At 26.4% G+C, this 14,644-nt stretch overlaps 2 protein-coding genes across 2 annotated transcripts in view; both read right to left on the bottom strand.

The window, feature by feature from the left end:
• Nucleotides 1–2,071, bottom strand: part of LOC102673589 (kelch-like protein diablo) — a 4,946-nt gene extending 2,875 nt beyond the window's left edge. The window contains exons 1-2 of the mRNA XM_031508507.1: nt 1,539–2,071; nt 1–158 (exon numbers count right to left, since the gene is read on the bottom strand). Coding sequence (XP_031364367.1) covers nt 1–98 — 98 coding nt within the window. The 5' untranslated portion in view covers nt 99–158; nt 1,539–2,071. The remainder of the gene's footprint in view (nt 159–1,538) is intronic.
• An 8,421-nt stretch (nt 2,072–10,492) lies between these two features.
• LOC102672924 (zinc finger BED domain-containing protein 1) lies at nt 10,493–12,921 on the bottom strand. The gene is made up of 2 exons (XM_006611533.2): nt 11,262–12,921; nt 10,493–10,916 (listed from the first exon to the last, which is right to left on the bottom strand). Exons 1-2 carry the CDS (start codon nt 12,860–12,862, stop codon nt 10,682–10,684), a joined length of 1,836 nt encoding a protein of 611 aa, XP_006611596.1. The 5' UTR covers nt 12,863–12,921; the 3' UTR covers nt 10,493–10,681.
• Nucleotides 12,922–14,644: the final 1,723 nt, after the last annotated feature.

Raw genomic sequence — 14,644 nt, 5'->3', positions numbered from 1 at the left:
CCCGCGGCCACTCTCCCCGAGGCGCCCCTAGACCCCCCTAGTTGGAGGCGCAGCGGGGGTGACGCCCAACCCCACACCGAGTCTATCTGCAACACCATTCACCAACCACCACAGCTCTTGAATGTGCCCGCACCAGGCCTCCTGATCTTCTCAAATGCCTAAAATCAAAATATTTTTCTTATTTTTCTATAGTTTAACATTACATAAATTTTTATATAAAATGATTTGTCTTGAAAAATGTGTTCAATTGAATAATTTTATTATATGATAAAGATAATCTTGAATGATGAAATCGAAGAGATATTTAGATTATTGGATTTTATAATTTTTTTCTAATTCTTTATAATACCATATGACTTAAAAGTCATATGCTTATATGTTCATATTCTTAAAACTTTGTTGTATTTGTTTATAAGCAAATTATTCTGTCTTATTAGTTTGCCATTATACTGACATCACATGATTTACTTAATCATTATTAGTTTCTAAATTTCAGATTAAATTTATAATCAATTAGAATTTTTTCTTCTCATAAGCGAAAAATTCTATTTTTGTTAATAAAATTAAATAAATTATTGAATTTTATTTATTTCAATGCGTGATATCTAAAGAAGAATATGATCTAAAGAAAAATATGAAAATATAGGTTCAATAATGTAAAGTATTATAAAATATATTATAAATATTACGTTACATTTTAAAATATTATTTATAATAATTATAATATGAATTATAATTATATAATTATAATTTATATCAGTTGAAAAAAGTATAATTAAACATTTAATACAAGTACATAATTAAATTTCATTGGTATAAATACTTTACATATAAATAAAAAAAAACTGTTTTAAAAAAATGTTAAATGATATATAAAATCTAATTTTAAAAAATTAAATATTTGTAATAGTTATCATGTTATAAATAAAAATTTAATTACAATAACATATAATAGATGTAAATAAAAGTGATATCTAAAATAATATTTGAAGTATAAATTTTGAAAAAATAAAATAAAATTTTTTAATAAATTTTATATCAAGTTCTTTAAAATATTAGTAAAGTAAATATAAAATAATTTTTATAAATTTAATTTAATTACAGTAAAATAAATAAAATAACTTCAAAATAAACTCTTATTTTATATATTAATTATACATTAAATTAAATTAGAATTTTATTAATGATTTGTGATTGTAAGATCATAATATATTTAACATTGTTAAGTAATTATATAATATATATAAAAATATGAATTGAATTTGTAAATTAAATATTATATTATTTTTATTAATAAAATAATAAAACTAGTAGAATAAATTAATAATAATAAACTAGTACAACAAAATTTTAATATAAAAATATGTCTTTGAATTGAAAAATTCTATTATTGCAAAAATAAGATTTTCGTAAAATTAAAATAATCACATAAATCTTTTGGTGATTGTTAATATAAGGATGCAATTTTTAAAAAGAGAAACAAAAAGATTAGTAAAAGTATAAATAATTATAAATATACATTTTCAATAAATACATACCAAATAAATGATATGACTCCTAAACATTATTTTCGTCTCTTGCACATTTATCTTAACAATGGATCGTGTAAAAGTATGTTCAAGGAATTCGACAATTCATAGGCATGAGAAAGTGATAGTACAAACAGCATTGACACTCACTGTATGGTGGATGTGAAGATTTCTGACGTACGATTAAGAAACTCGATCGAAACTCGATAGAATTTGGGTAGTTTCCCAGCTAATAAGCAATAAACAAAAATTTGATCACCCTTCCAGCTTCGTTTTTTCGATACGGTTAAAACAATAGCATGATGTTAAATGTCGAACTAGCGTCGTGCTTCGAGAAGCGAGCCACGTTATAAATGCAGTTTACCAGATTTTCGTAAACGATATCACGAGGGTACTTTCATTTTGATATTTTTGCTTATGATGCATAATGCACCAAATACCGATTCCTTCGCTTCTGAACCAAATTCCCAGGGCACAGATGAAGTATAGGATAGACCTAACATTTAATGAGATTTTGTATGTCTCATGTTCTGAAATACCGATCGTGCAAAAAGTTAAAATGTTTGATATGCCCTCTATATTTAGAGCGGTAAATGCAGAAATTATATTTAATTCAATTACAAAAGTTGATAAAATTAACAGAGTTTAAAAATAATTTCTTTATGCTATATCCTTTGATGATTTTTGTAATAAAAATCAATATTTTGAATAACTTTTTTTTTTTTACATATAATAGATAGTAGATCTTAGTTTCCGAAATATTCATCAAAAAACTTTTGATACTATTGCATTAAATTCTGTCTAAATAAATATGATATACAAATATATATATATATATATATATATATAAAATACACTTATAACATAAAAAAAATGAATCGAATTCTGTAAAATTCTATTAAGATTTTTAATCAATAAAATAGGGACAAAAAGTAAAAGAACAATAAAGTTAAATAAATATCAGAATTGTTCCTTAAACAATAAATATAAATTTTGCATAACAAGTATAGATAAGGAAAACAAAATAAAAATTGGAGAATTAGCGCTATCTGTCGAGTCTAAAAAGTATCTCTTCAAAGATAGGATAAAACAGAAGAAGAATTAAAGACCAGCGCCATTTCTCGAATATCAAAGACATTTGTTCAAAAATAGGATAAAACAGAATATGAATTGAATATCAGCGCCATCTCTTGATTATTTTTAAAAAGATATTTCTCTCGAAAACAAAGAGATGGCGCTAGTAGCTACTTTTACTTTATTTTTGTCTTCTTCTATTATTTGCTCTCTTTGTTCACGTGTTTCATTTGCGGCACTCTGAAGATGGCGCTGATTATACAATTTTTAATCTATATCTATCCTTTTCTCATTTGCTCTTTGTCTATCATGTGTCTTAACATGTGTGCGTAACATGAAAATACGATACACAAACGACACATAGAATGTCAATCGAACATCAATTGAATACACTCAGTATTTTTCTTTCCTATTATAATATTCCTATTTTAACATATAAAATATATATTATATTATATTATATTATATTCTCAGTGAGATTTACACAAACGAAAACTTGTCAACAAAAAGTAAAGAAGTAAGGAATAATTTTGAATTAAATTATTAACAATATTAATACAAATATTCATTATAAATTATATATTATTTTTTTTTTAATTTTCATTAAGCTATAAATATTTATAAATAATTTTTAAATATTTTTTAACCTAAAGATCGTACTACATATCATTTTGATTCTCACTTTCTCACCTAGAAAAGTTGAAACTGTGTTTAGAAAAATAAATAACCATTATCTAAAAATATCAGTCAAGTAATTCTTCGAACTAATCTAATATTAAAATTATATATTAAATCTTACAATGATGCAAAAATAAACTTTGTAAACTAATATTATTTAATAAATTATTATAAATAAGGAGTAAGAAAATTGTTTCTTGAATCTGGAATGCAGTAATCGTTATTTTCGTGTTCGCATCTGATAAACAATGTTCGAACACTAGTATCTCGTTAAATCGTGAAAGCCGGCCGTGTTTCGCGGGCATTGGTTGTATTAAACCGATGCTCAATAAAATAACAAGAACGATCGATGCGCTTGGAGCGAAAGCGGAAAGAGCACGTCGCGTGTTTATGGATATTCCGCTTCCGAGAACATCGCCTCTCCATTCTCTCGCGCGAGATTATTCAATCTTCATGAACGGGACAAATGGGCCGTATATGTATATCATCGCTATGGCCGCGTGGATCACCTTATTAAGATTACAAGGGCTGGTTCCTGGCTAAAATCTAGGTCATCCGTAATAAGACGTAACCGATTTTTATTGGCACCTGCCATCCAAACTCACGACGATCCGCTTAATCATTTTATCGCATCGCGCGCCTGCTATTTTTGCAGCTTGCACATGAGCACGTTGCATTCACGGAAGTTCTGCCTGTTTTATTACGCTGAGAACTGTACCCGTTTCATGGAAAACCATATATTGAAAATTTAATTACTTGAATTATAAATGAAAAGTTATTTTCAAGAAGCTTTTGTTTTCTGTGATAGAAATCATACAGAAGAAATGTACGTATATGATAATTTCATTTTTAACACGTTGTGATATTTATTATTTGGATATTCGAAGATGACCTATCTTGCTATCTTTTAATCTCTATCATAAATATGTTAATGATAGAAAATGGTATCTTAACTTAAAAATATGTTCACAGATTTTTTTGTTAAAATATTACACTTTTATATAATAGATTGAACTGCCAAATTTCATTTGTTTTATCATCAAAGTTGTTATCCGGAGAATAAAAATATTTGTGATCAACATACATATATGTATGCTTGTCCAAACTATTGAATTATTAAAAAGAACAATTTAACATTATTCTAAAATACATTTTAAGAAATAAAATAAATATTTAAGTATCTGAATATTTAATAATTATTTAAGTATTATATAAAAATATATGAATAGTATATGAATATATGAATATAGTTACAATCACAGATATAATTTTGTTGCATTTAAATATGTGAGATTCTTATATGCTTAAAATTTAACTGCAGGTGTTTCTTACATATATTTAATTATTACATGTAATTTCCATCAGAACAGTTGCAAGTTTCCTTAAAGTGTTTTCGATAAATACAGAAAGAGAAAGATATATAATTATAAATTTATCGAAATATAATAATAAATTATAATATCATACATAATAAATAACCAATACTTATTTTCTTATTTACACCATAAAAAAAACAAAAACAATTTGTTTTTTTCTTTTTTTTTACTAAAATTTTACGAATACCTTTTTTTTCATATTGTCTTAATAAGAATACGAATGTATCTTTAATTTATAATATATTAATTTGTATTAAATTATCTTATTTGATAATAAGCGAGAGAATAAATTCCAGCATTTGTTGTCGGACAAAAGATATATGCGTACTACTGTAATACTACTTTTTTACCAAAGAAATTGTAGAGATATAATTATAAAGATATAAACAATAGTCGAAGTATTGAACATAAAAATTATAAAATCAAAAGGTATATATTTGAAAAAAAAAAAAGAAAAATGTAAGATTCAAAAATTAATTTTTCGGAAAAATTATCTTTTAAATCTGGAACGCAAAAAGGCGGAGCATTTTTTTTCACTATCAAAAAATAATCATACTTTTGATTTTATCATCTTATCCTACCGTTACATTACGGAGACTTAACTTGAGATACATCTTTACAACACGTTTCGCTCGTAAATGAAATCGCAATCACTGCGATCGATATTCACGAAACACTGGACAACTAGGCTGTGCTTCGATACTGTTGTTACGCATGCATACTGAGTTTTATCGCGGTTTATCAGTGGATGGGACCGAGTCAAGCCGGTTTTTGTATCGGCAACGATCTTTATCGGCGCGGGCCCGAGTAAGTCGTCAGTGTAATTTTAAATTCGCGATGCGTCGAAGCGTCATTAAAGTGGTTTAAGAGGTATCGCCTGTGTTACCGCGGTTTTTCGACTTAAACGCACTGCCTCGAGGCGCGTTTAACTTCGATTACAGAAACTCGAACCGAGTTTGCGGCCTTTCGGAACCCGACCCGGAATAATGTCCTTATGTTTCTTTCTTTTTCCTCCATTTTTTTTCTTTTTTTTTTTCTTCCGTTTACTCTTCGCCCAAAACACGGATTTTAATGTTGCAACGTTAATACATTATCTGCGTAAGTACCGTACGATTATTTTTGTTTCTTTTCTTGCAAACACGTCTCGAATAATATTTAATATAAATTTATGAACGAGAGAAATTGCATGTTTTTGGTATCTACATTTTTCCCATATATCATGAATATTTCGTTATTTTAATATCTCATTTTAGTTTCATCGTTATTATTACAATTTTAAGCTTTTCAAAATATCCAAAGGTGTCCAAGATATTTCCCAATATTAGTGAAATTCAGAGTGAAATGGGAACTAGATTGTTTTAGGGTTCCCTAGAATATCTTAGAACTACATTAATTAATATTATATCATCCAAATTAGCAATTTTGTGAATTTTTAAAGATTTGAAATATATCGAAAATTTCATTTGAGACTCGTCATCTTAATAATCCTCAAAAAATGTCGAATTTTGGGACTTTCGCAGAAAAAACTGGGACAAATGGGGAATTTTTCCTTTGATGGTACCGACAATCATCGAATCCCATTTGTTGAGAATTTATTAGCGATGTTCGCATTTATACGTTCACGTTCGTATAATTTTTGGTGTAAAATTTACTACAGTATATAGTAATGTTGGCAAGACGGTGCTGCTTCGATCGATCCGGGTAGCACGTGCTCGACCATAAGCGGGTGCAAATGAGCATGCATAAAGATAAATGTCACGCGGGAACCAAGGAATCATTGTGCACTACCTTGTCGTGTCCTCGCTATATAGGTACCTTTCACCCCGTTCCGGAACAACGAATTCGCGTTCTTTTCGCTTGCTCTCGTTGCTTTTCGAACACATAAATAAGAAGGAACAGCTGGAAACGTACACGCATAGTGATACACGATCATTGAAACATTTCAAGTGAAAACCTTGGAATTATTTGTCGAATCTTTGAACGTTTGGTAAGAGAAAAAAATTCATTTCTATTAGTCATTCTTTTGAGTTGTTTTTTTCATTGCATTAAGGATTAAGCTAATGATAGCTCTGCGCCCAAGTTACTTTAGATTATGATTCTTTTACGATTCTCTAGAATCACATTGCATAATTAATGTGATACGTATCTATCCGGACAGTTAACAATTTTGTAAATTTCCAAAGATATTGAATTTAAGATTTTAAAATTCATGGAAAAATTCGAATAAATTTGAACGTGTTTGTAATTTGCTCGAATTGAGGGAAAAGAACACGAGAAATAGAGGAAGAGAGGATATGCGGGTGCTAGAATATATTACGTGAAAGATGCATACGTTCAGTTCAGTATTTAACTGTTCACTGAAAACTGTGTTTAGTGTTAAATTATGGTTTTGTATATTTAAAAAAAATTGTTCATCTCTTCTGTCCAATTCCTGTCTTCCAGATTCATCTAAAAAAAAGAAAAAAATTTCATTGTGATTGACGATCAAATTTTAAATAGATTTTTTTTTTTTTTAAATTTTAACAAGTTTTAATCAACGTTAAAACGTTCGAACGTCGTGTAATCAATAATAAATAATTGTTTTTCACACCTTGTACATATATATATAAGAGGACGAATTAAACCGGATCAGTAGTAAAGCGCGCGAATTATTTATTATCACACATTACATATATATTATTCTGGCCCAATTTAAGGCGCAATTATTGACGTTGCTGTCTGCACATCGACGTTGTCACCAATTTTTTGGCTGACTGATATCTCTGCATCGTATGTATACGAGTTTCGAACAGGCCGCATCAGCGATCGTATCGATAAGGAATACTTTTTTGACGATGATCGAATGGGATTTGCTGTACCGCTGTATCAAAGAAAATTGCACTTCCGCCGCACAACTGGACATAACATTAATCTCGTAGCAAGCAAGTATGGGACCTTGTGTTTTTGTTGACTTCATTATTGTTAAGCGATTGGTCTTTCTGTTGAGCTGTTAAGTCATATCGTCGAGTTTGAGTAATGATACCTTTTTCTTTTCTTTTTTTTTTTCTTTTGAATAATTATTTTTTTTAACGATTGTTCATTACCGTGGCCACAAGAAATATGATTAATGACCGATGAAATGGTCAGTTGACGTTTTTGGTTGAATTTTTCTAGGCTTACGTGTGCTTAACAATAAGTACACGTAAGGGTATAAGTGTTTTGATAATGAATGAATGTTTCAATCTGTTATTGTTATTATTATTTGCTTTTTGAAGTAAACATAATTATTCAAAAATAACATTCAAATATGCGATACATTATTTAAATATTTTACTTTGAATAATTTTTTAAACAAAACTTAATTTAAATAGAAATAAGCTTCTAACACGTTTCATAAAGACATTTTGAAAAATTGATGAAACGTGACTAATTATATATATATATGATTTTAATAAAAATCATATTATTGAAATTAAGTAATGAACAAATCTGAAATATCTTTTCAACAGAGAGCGTTGAAAACACGGTTTACTAGAGTGCATATAATATTTTGCGACCATAATAAAAGATACTCGAAATGAGGAGTTAAAAACACGCGATGCTCGTTTTCGAGTTAGGAGACGTGCTATTAATTACGTCCGCGAAATGCCTGTGTTTAAATGGAATAGACCCGAATGCAACAGGTACAAAATATCCATTTCTTTATGTAGGTGCTTATAATCTCGATCATATACCATTTTTCTGAATAACGTTTCTTAATCCCTTACATGATTAGCAAAATTGGAAAAAGATAAAAAATTTCTAGAAATAATTTTAAAATAAAAAAAAGTAGAATTATTTACATCTTTTTCTTAATAATAATTCTTATACTCTTAAGTGATCAACAAAATTGAGATTTTAAAAATATTTCTAGCCTTTTTCAAAGATTAGAGAAATTTTAAAATAAGAAATAATAAAAATTTTGTTGTTAAAATTTTATTACACTATATGTGTATATATATACGTGGTGATAGTGTTCAAAGAATCTAAAATATAATAAAAAGTTAATTCTTTCGAAATCGATTTTTCATTTAACAATGAATGCGATATTATTATAAAATAATACGGATAATAATAAATTAAAAAAAAAAAATAATGAGTCTAATATTCTTACAGATCTCATGTCATATCAGAAAAACTATAATCTATTATTTAATCCTGTAAAACTTATTATAGGACATATTATTTTATTAGTTTCAAAAGAATTTTTTTTTTTTACATCTATATTTCAATTTAGAAATTAAAAAAAAAAAAGAAAGGAATCATTCTTTGTATCTGTATCCCTAATAAACAACCTTGTATAAAGCAGCTGTTGCTAAAATTTTCTTCTGATCGGTTTGAAAATATTTTATATACAGATTATGGTAATTTGTTTGTATTTTACGATTAAAAGACAAAGTAAAAAAAAAAAAAAAAAAAGAAAGGAATATCCTGCACCGATAAAAACCATATAGTGTTCACACTTCGTGAAGTCTAATATACAACGTAACAAAAATGTCTTTTAAATAGCCATATATAGAAACTTGATTGGAATTACAAGGCTATATTAACTTTCGGTCGACAAGAATCGACAAAAATGTAAACATCATTTTCGAAAGCAATAAGTTTTTTGCGTTATCCGAATTATGGCCACGTTACGATAGACTTGAACAGCAATATATTACGAATTTTACAAATATAAATTATTTATATAAGCTATCGTGTTAATTATCACGAAAGAAAACGACGACACACGACATTTTTACATGTCAATATATACAATATATACACGATAGTCGATTAAAACACTCACGAACGAAGTTTTTTTTCTTTTATACACGTATAAAGTATGTTATACAAATTGCATATTTATATTTAAACAAGTTTGAAATAAGATTATTAATATTTTTTTGAACGTTTAGCGATATCAGATAATAGAGATCCATAGAATTAAATTATGTTATGTTCTTGTTAATTATTAGTTCTTATCAAATTAATTGAAATTCCTTATTTCAAATCGAAAAAATATATAAAATTTGAAATCTTGATTTACTATGGATAAAGAAATTCGAGTATATATAAATAATTGTAATTATTAATAATTTAAAGAAGAGATGTTAAATATTTATGATAATATGTAAATTATATTAAAAATTATATTATATTAAACACTTGTAACTTGATAATAAACATTTATTTATTTTTTACATTTATTTACATGTTAACCTTAATTTAAATAATTTTAAAAAATCAAAGATTCATTTCAAAATCACATCATTAAATTTTTTTTAATTTTAATTCATTATATTTTAATATTCATTAAACAAGAAAATGCAATGATATATTTTAACGTATATATATACGTTTTTAAATATAAAAATATATGAATAACTTTAAAAACTAACAATAATTTTATTTCTTTTTCGATATCACAAACTTGTAATGTTCTAATAACTTGTAACAAAAATATGAAATAATTAGCATATTGATTTGTTAATAAATAAATTTATATATAATTTAGTGAATTATTAACTATAAATAATTTAGATATTATTATCCTACAATCAAAAAAATTTGTAATCATTTTCCTAATAATTAGATTGAATTTTTAATTAATTTTGTTATTAATTCATAATTATTGCTATAAATATCAATAATAATTGCAATTATTTTATTAGATTTAATACGAAAAAATTTTCTGCTCTAACAATATTCTAATCTGTCTTTCTCTTTTTTCTTTTAAGTATTGAATTTTGTGCAATACATTAATTCCAAACTTTCGATCAGTAGTAATGCAATGACAAACAAACGATAAAGAAAAAATTAAATGTTATTCAAGATGTCATTAATCATTTTATGATAGATATCTGTATTAGAAATAACTTCAATATCAATAACTTATCGAAATATATAATCTTATCGTTTATGTTTCGATAATACAATTGAGATATCGATAATGAAAATAGAAGTAAAGAAGTTGAAATAAAGAAGTATAACATATTTATAACATTATATACTTCTTTTTTCTTAATTTAAATTTATTATAGCCAACATGTTAATATACTTCGTTGGTAATTCCATTTCTCGATTAAATAAAATTTTACGAATTTTTGAAAACAAGAGATTTTTAGGTGCAGAGAATGAAGGTATGCATAAATATTCTAATGCAAGTTTCGAAAGCCTTGGAAACGTTGAATGGCCCATGTTATTCCACCATATGATTGGATCGGTTTTTCTATTAATTATTTTCACATTTGCGTATCTATAAAAACAAACAAGAATTATAAATGTACTTTTATTAAATGTTAATATCTTATTCTTAGTAACAGATAGAAAATTTTTTATTTTTTTTCAATTAGAAGTATCAATAAAGTAATTCAAGCTATAGATAGTAATTCAAGCATAATACCATTATTTAATCATAATGAAATGATTAAATAATAATTAAAATATAATAGAAATAAATAAATAAATATATATATATATATTTCTAAAACTCAAAATTAAATTGACCAAAAATCTTGTATTTTTATTTTTAATAATTGCAAAAACTTAATAATGAACAGAAAGAAAATAAAATACATAAATTAAATAATCGTTAGAATACCTCTCCAATTCATACTTCAATGAATAATAAATTTCACAATTATCAAATTCAATCTGCAACTCCTGAACTCTCTTATCGAACACTGCCCACAAAATATTCGTTTCTTTATTCTCCTCCTTTATTTCCACTTTATCCATATGTAAATCAGAATTATTCTTTTCATTATTGAAACAATAATTTAATTCCTGAATCAACAAATGTTTCGCCAATTTAACACATTCTTTCGATTGAAACGCGATATCCTTGTATCTAGGATCCAAAAACGTGGCAATGGCGTAAACAGGATTTTTTTCGATATTCTCAAACCGTTTATCGAAAAGTGTTAATAAATTGTCACGGAACAAAGTCACATCTTGCGACAAATTATCCGTATTTTTCAAAGCAGCCTCCACACCATGAACTATGGGTATTATTTTTGAAATTGTCACGGTACAGTCGACCAATAATTCTCTCGTAGCCTCGTGCAATGGTTTCAAAACCCTTATCATCTCGGAAATTATCCTCCATTCATGCTCTGTCAGGGATGGTACGTCCTTCTGCGACACTTTGAGAAAAACTTCTGATAGAATAGATCTTAATTCGTTTATATTGTTCAACAATAAATACACAGTAGTCCATCGATCAGTATCTTTGAACAAATTCGAAATTTTCGATGAATTTTCTCCAAGTTGATGCTTTCTCAATAATTTCGTAACGGAGCTATTGAATCTAAAAGAATGGACAATACTTCGACATTTATTCACCACCTCGTTTATAATTTCAGTATCTCTTATAGCGTTTCGTGTGATCAAGTTCAACGTGCGACCGAAACAATATATCTGCCGCCATTCTGTTTCATTCGTGTTCACAATATCACTTTTACCATTGTAAACGACAGTTCTTATTTTCGAAGCGATCTTCCAAGTGTCAGCGACTTTTAACAAGTTCTCGCGTATCGTCGTTTCATTCATTTGTTTTAGGCACGAGATCTGCAAAACTTTATGATGCTGGATTTCGTTGGTGCAAAAATGCGCGATCGTTATCATAAATGGTAATCCGCGTTTAGAATCTGTGCATAAACTTGTGGTAAGGTGAATATTCGTCGCTTTCGATAAAATTTCACTCATTTCTACGCATTTACGCTCGTACAATTCTGGAAGATATTCCGAGATCAAGATATCTCTATCTGGCACTTTGTATTTATCGTTCAACATTTTTATGAAATTTGTGAATCCTTTTCCATACACCGTGGAGAACGGGATTACGTTTTCGGCTATGATTTGTATCAAAGATCGTGTTATCTCTCTGTCTCGTCTCAAGTCAAAGTATTTTTCCGATATATCAGAAATTTTCGAAGAAGTTGACGATCTTTGCCTGGATGATTTCCACGAAGTGGACGCGTGATTTTGGTTTGTTTTTTTATTCGGTTGACTAGGTAGTTCGTTTTCTAGAATGTTTTTATGACGTATACGGATATGTGACCACAGATTCGTTGTGTTTTTACAATAAGGCACCGTGAGATTGCACTTGTTGCACTTGACAATCGCGTGTGATCCATCTTCTTGATAGTTTATGGAAAAATATCGCCATATGGCACTTCTCTTCACACGAATTTTAGGCATGTTTAATTATTCGTAAAAAATAATTCTTAAAATATTCAATACTAGAAAGAATTAAATATTCTTTTATATTAATTTTAAATAAAGTATATATATATAATTTTTATTCGTATTGTAAAATAATTTTTGTGTATTTATAAAATACTTACTTTTTTAATATCGATGTGTTTTGTTCTAAATTTTATTTTTATTTGAAAAAAACATATCTCTTGAATTTTCTAGAATTTATTAAATCACTAATAATAATAATAGATTTTTTTTTAAATTTTATAACAATCTATATTTTATTTTAGACGAATATTAATATAGCGTTTATTTTATTTAGTTTCCTGCTCTGTTACTAAGAATAATACTACTGACATCAAATTTTACGATTAACCTGTAACGATGATGCTATTAATGATTAGTGATAAGATATCGATAACTTATCGATAATATTATTAATATATCGATAATAAAATGAAAATAGATAGAATAATTTATAATGCATATAAAATCTACAAATAAAGTTATAGTTTCAATTTTTTAAATGAATTATTTAAATGTATCATTCATAAAGTTATTGAGAGATTATTTTTATATTATATAGAAATTGTTTTCGTAGCTTGATGTTACGTGAGATAAAATAAATGTAGATGCACTTAAGATTATTTTATTAATTAGATTAGAAATAGATTATATGATAAATTTTTTTTCATTGATTAATATTCCAATTTCCATAATTCACGTTCATAATAAAGATTAATTTAAAAATTAATTTTTTACTACAAATATTTTACAGAAATTCATAAATATCTATGAATATTCCAATATTAACAAAAATAAAAATAAAAAAATAACAAATATTTTCAGTATATAATTTTTATGTAATCGATTGTTATAAAATGAAAGAATTTTAATCATCATTACAATGACAATAATGACAATATCAAAAAAATAAAATCATTATTCTTATCATATTTTATTAATTCCTAAAATTGATAGAATATTCATATTAAAGATTTAGAAAAATAAGAAGGTATAATATAAATTTGTTTTCGTAAATCATAAAATTTCAAATTCTTTATCTAACTTTGCTTCAAGTTCTAATAATATAACTTGTAATATACATGATACATCAAATAATTTGAATTCGAATCATTCAAATTGATTTTTAAATCTGTACATAAATTTATAATATATGTAATATTAAGATATCGAATTCATATTCCTTTATATTAAATATTAATATTATCAATCAGGATTTTTGACTCAGTGCCGCGGGAATGAAATGAGCTGTCGGGGCAACAGGTGAAGTATAGGGTACAATTTTTTCGTTGCCGATAAATCAGTGAAGATAAAACGAGTCTAGCTGCCGGATTATACGTTGCACCTGTTTTATCTTTCCTTTTTCGGATTATCTGCCTCTTTCTATTAATCTTTCTTTTCAGAATACAATTAAACACAAGACGATGGATCTTGAATAATGGAAGTGATTTACATTTTTATGAATTGATTAATTTATTACTGATAATATTTGTTTCGATTATTTACATATAATTTTTTTTTAATTATTTTTTAATTGGATATATGTAAAGTAGCTATTTGTAAATCTCTTTGGATAATTATTTTTAATTAATTCTTGGAATTTTTTTAATTTATTTATGTGATTAGATAAAAATTTATATAATTTTGTAATTACATCAAATTAGAAAAGTTTTATGAGTAAAAATTTTCGAGAAAATTTGGAAAATTTTTTTTCAAGTTTTCGAGATAAATGCAAATCGAAATATTAATCATCGAAAG

This window comes from Apis dorsata, unplaced genomic scaffold, assembly GCF_000469605.1.
Source record: "Apis dorsata unplaced genomic scaffold, Apis dorsata 1.3 scaffold_88, whole genome shotgun sequence".
Taxonomy (NCBI): Eukaryota; Metazoa; Arthropoda; class Insecta; order Hymenoptera; family Apidae; genus Apis; species Apis dorsata.
The sequence above is the reverse complement of the archived record's forward strand: the minus strand, read 5'-3'. Positions and strand labels throughout refer to the sequence as shown.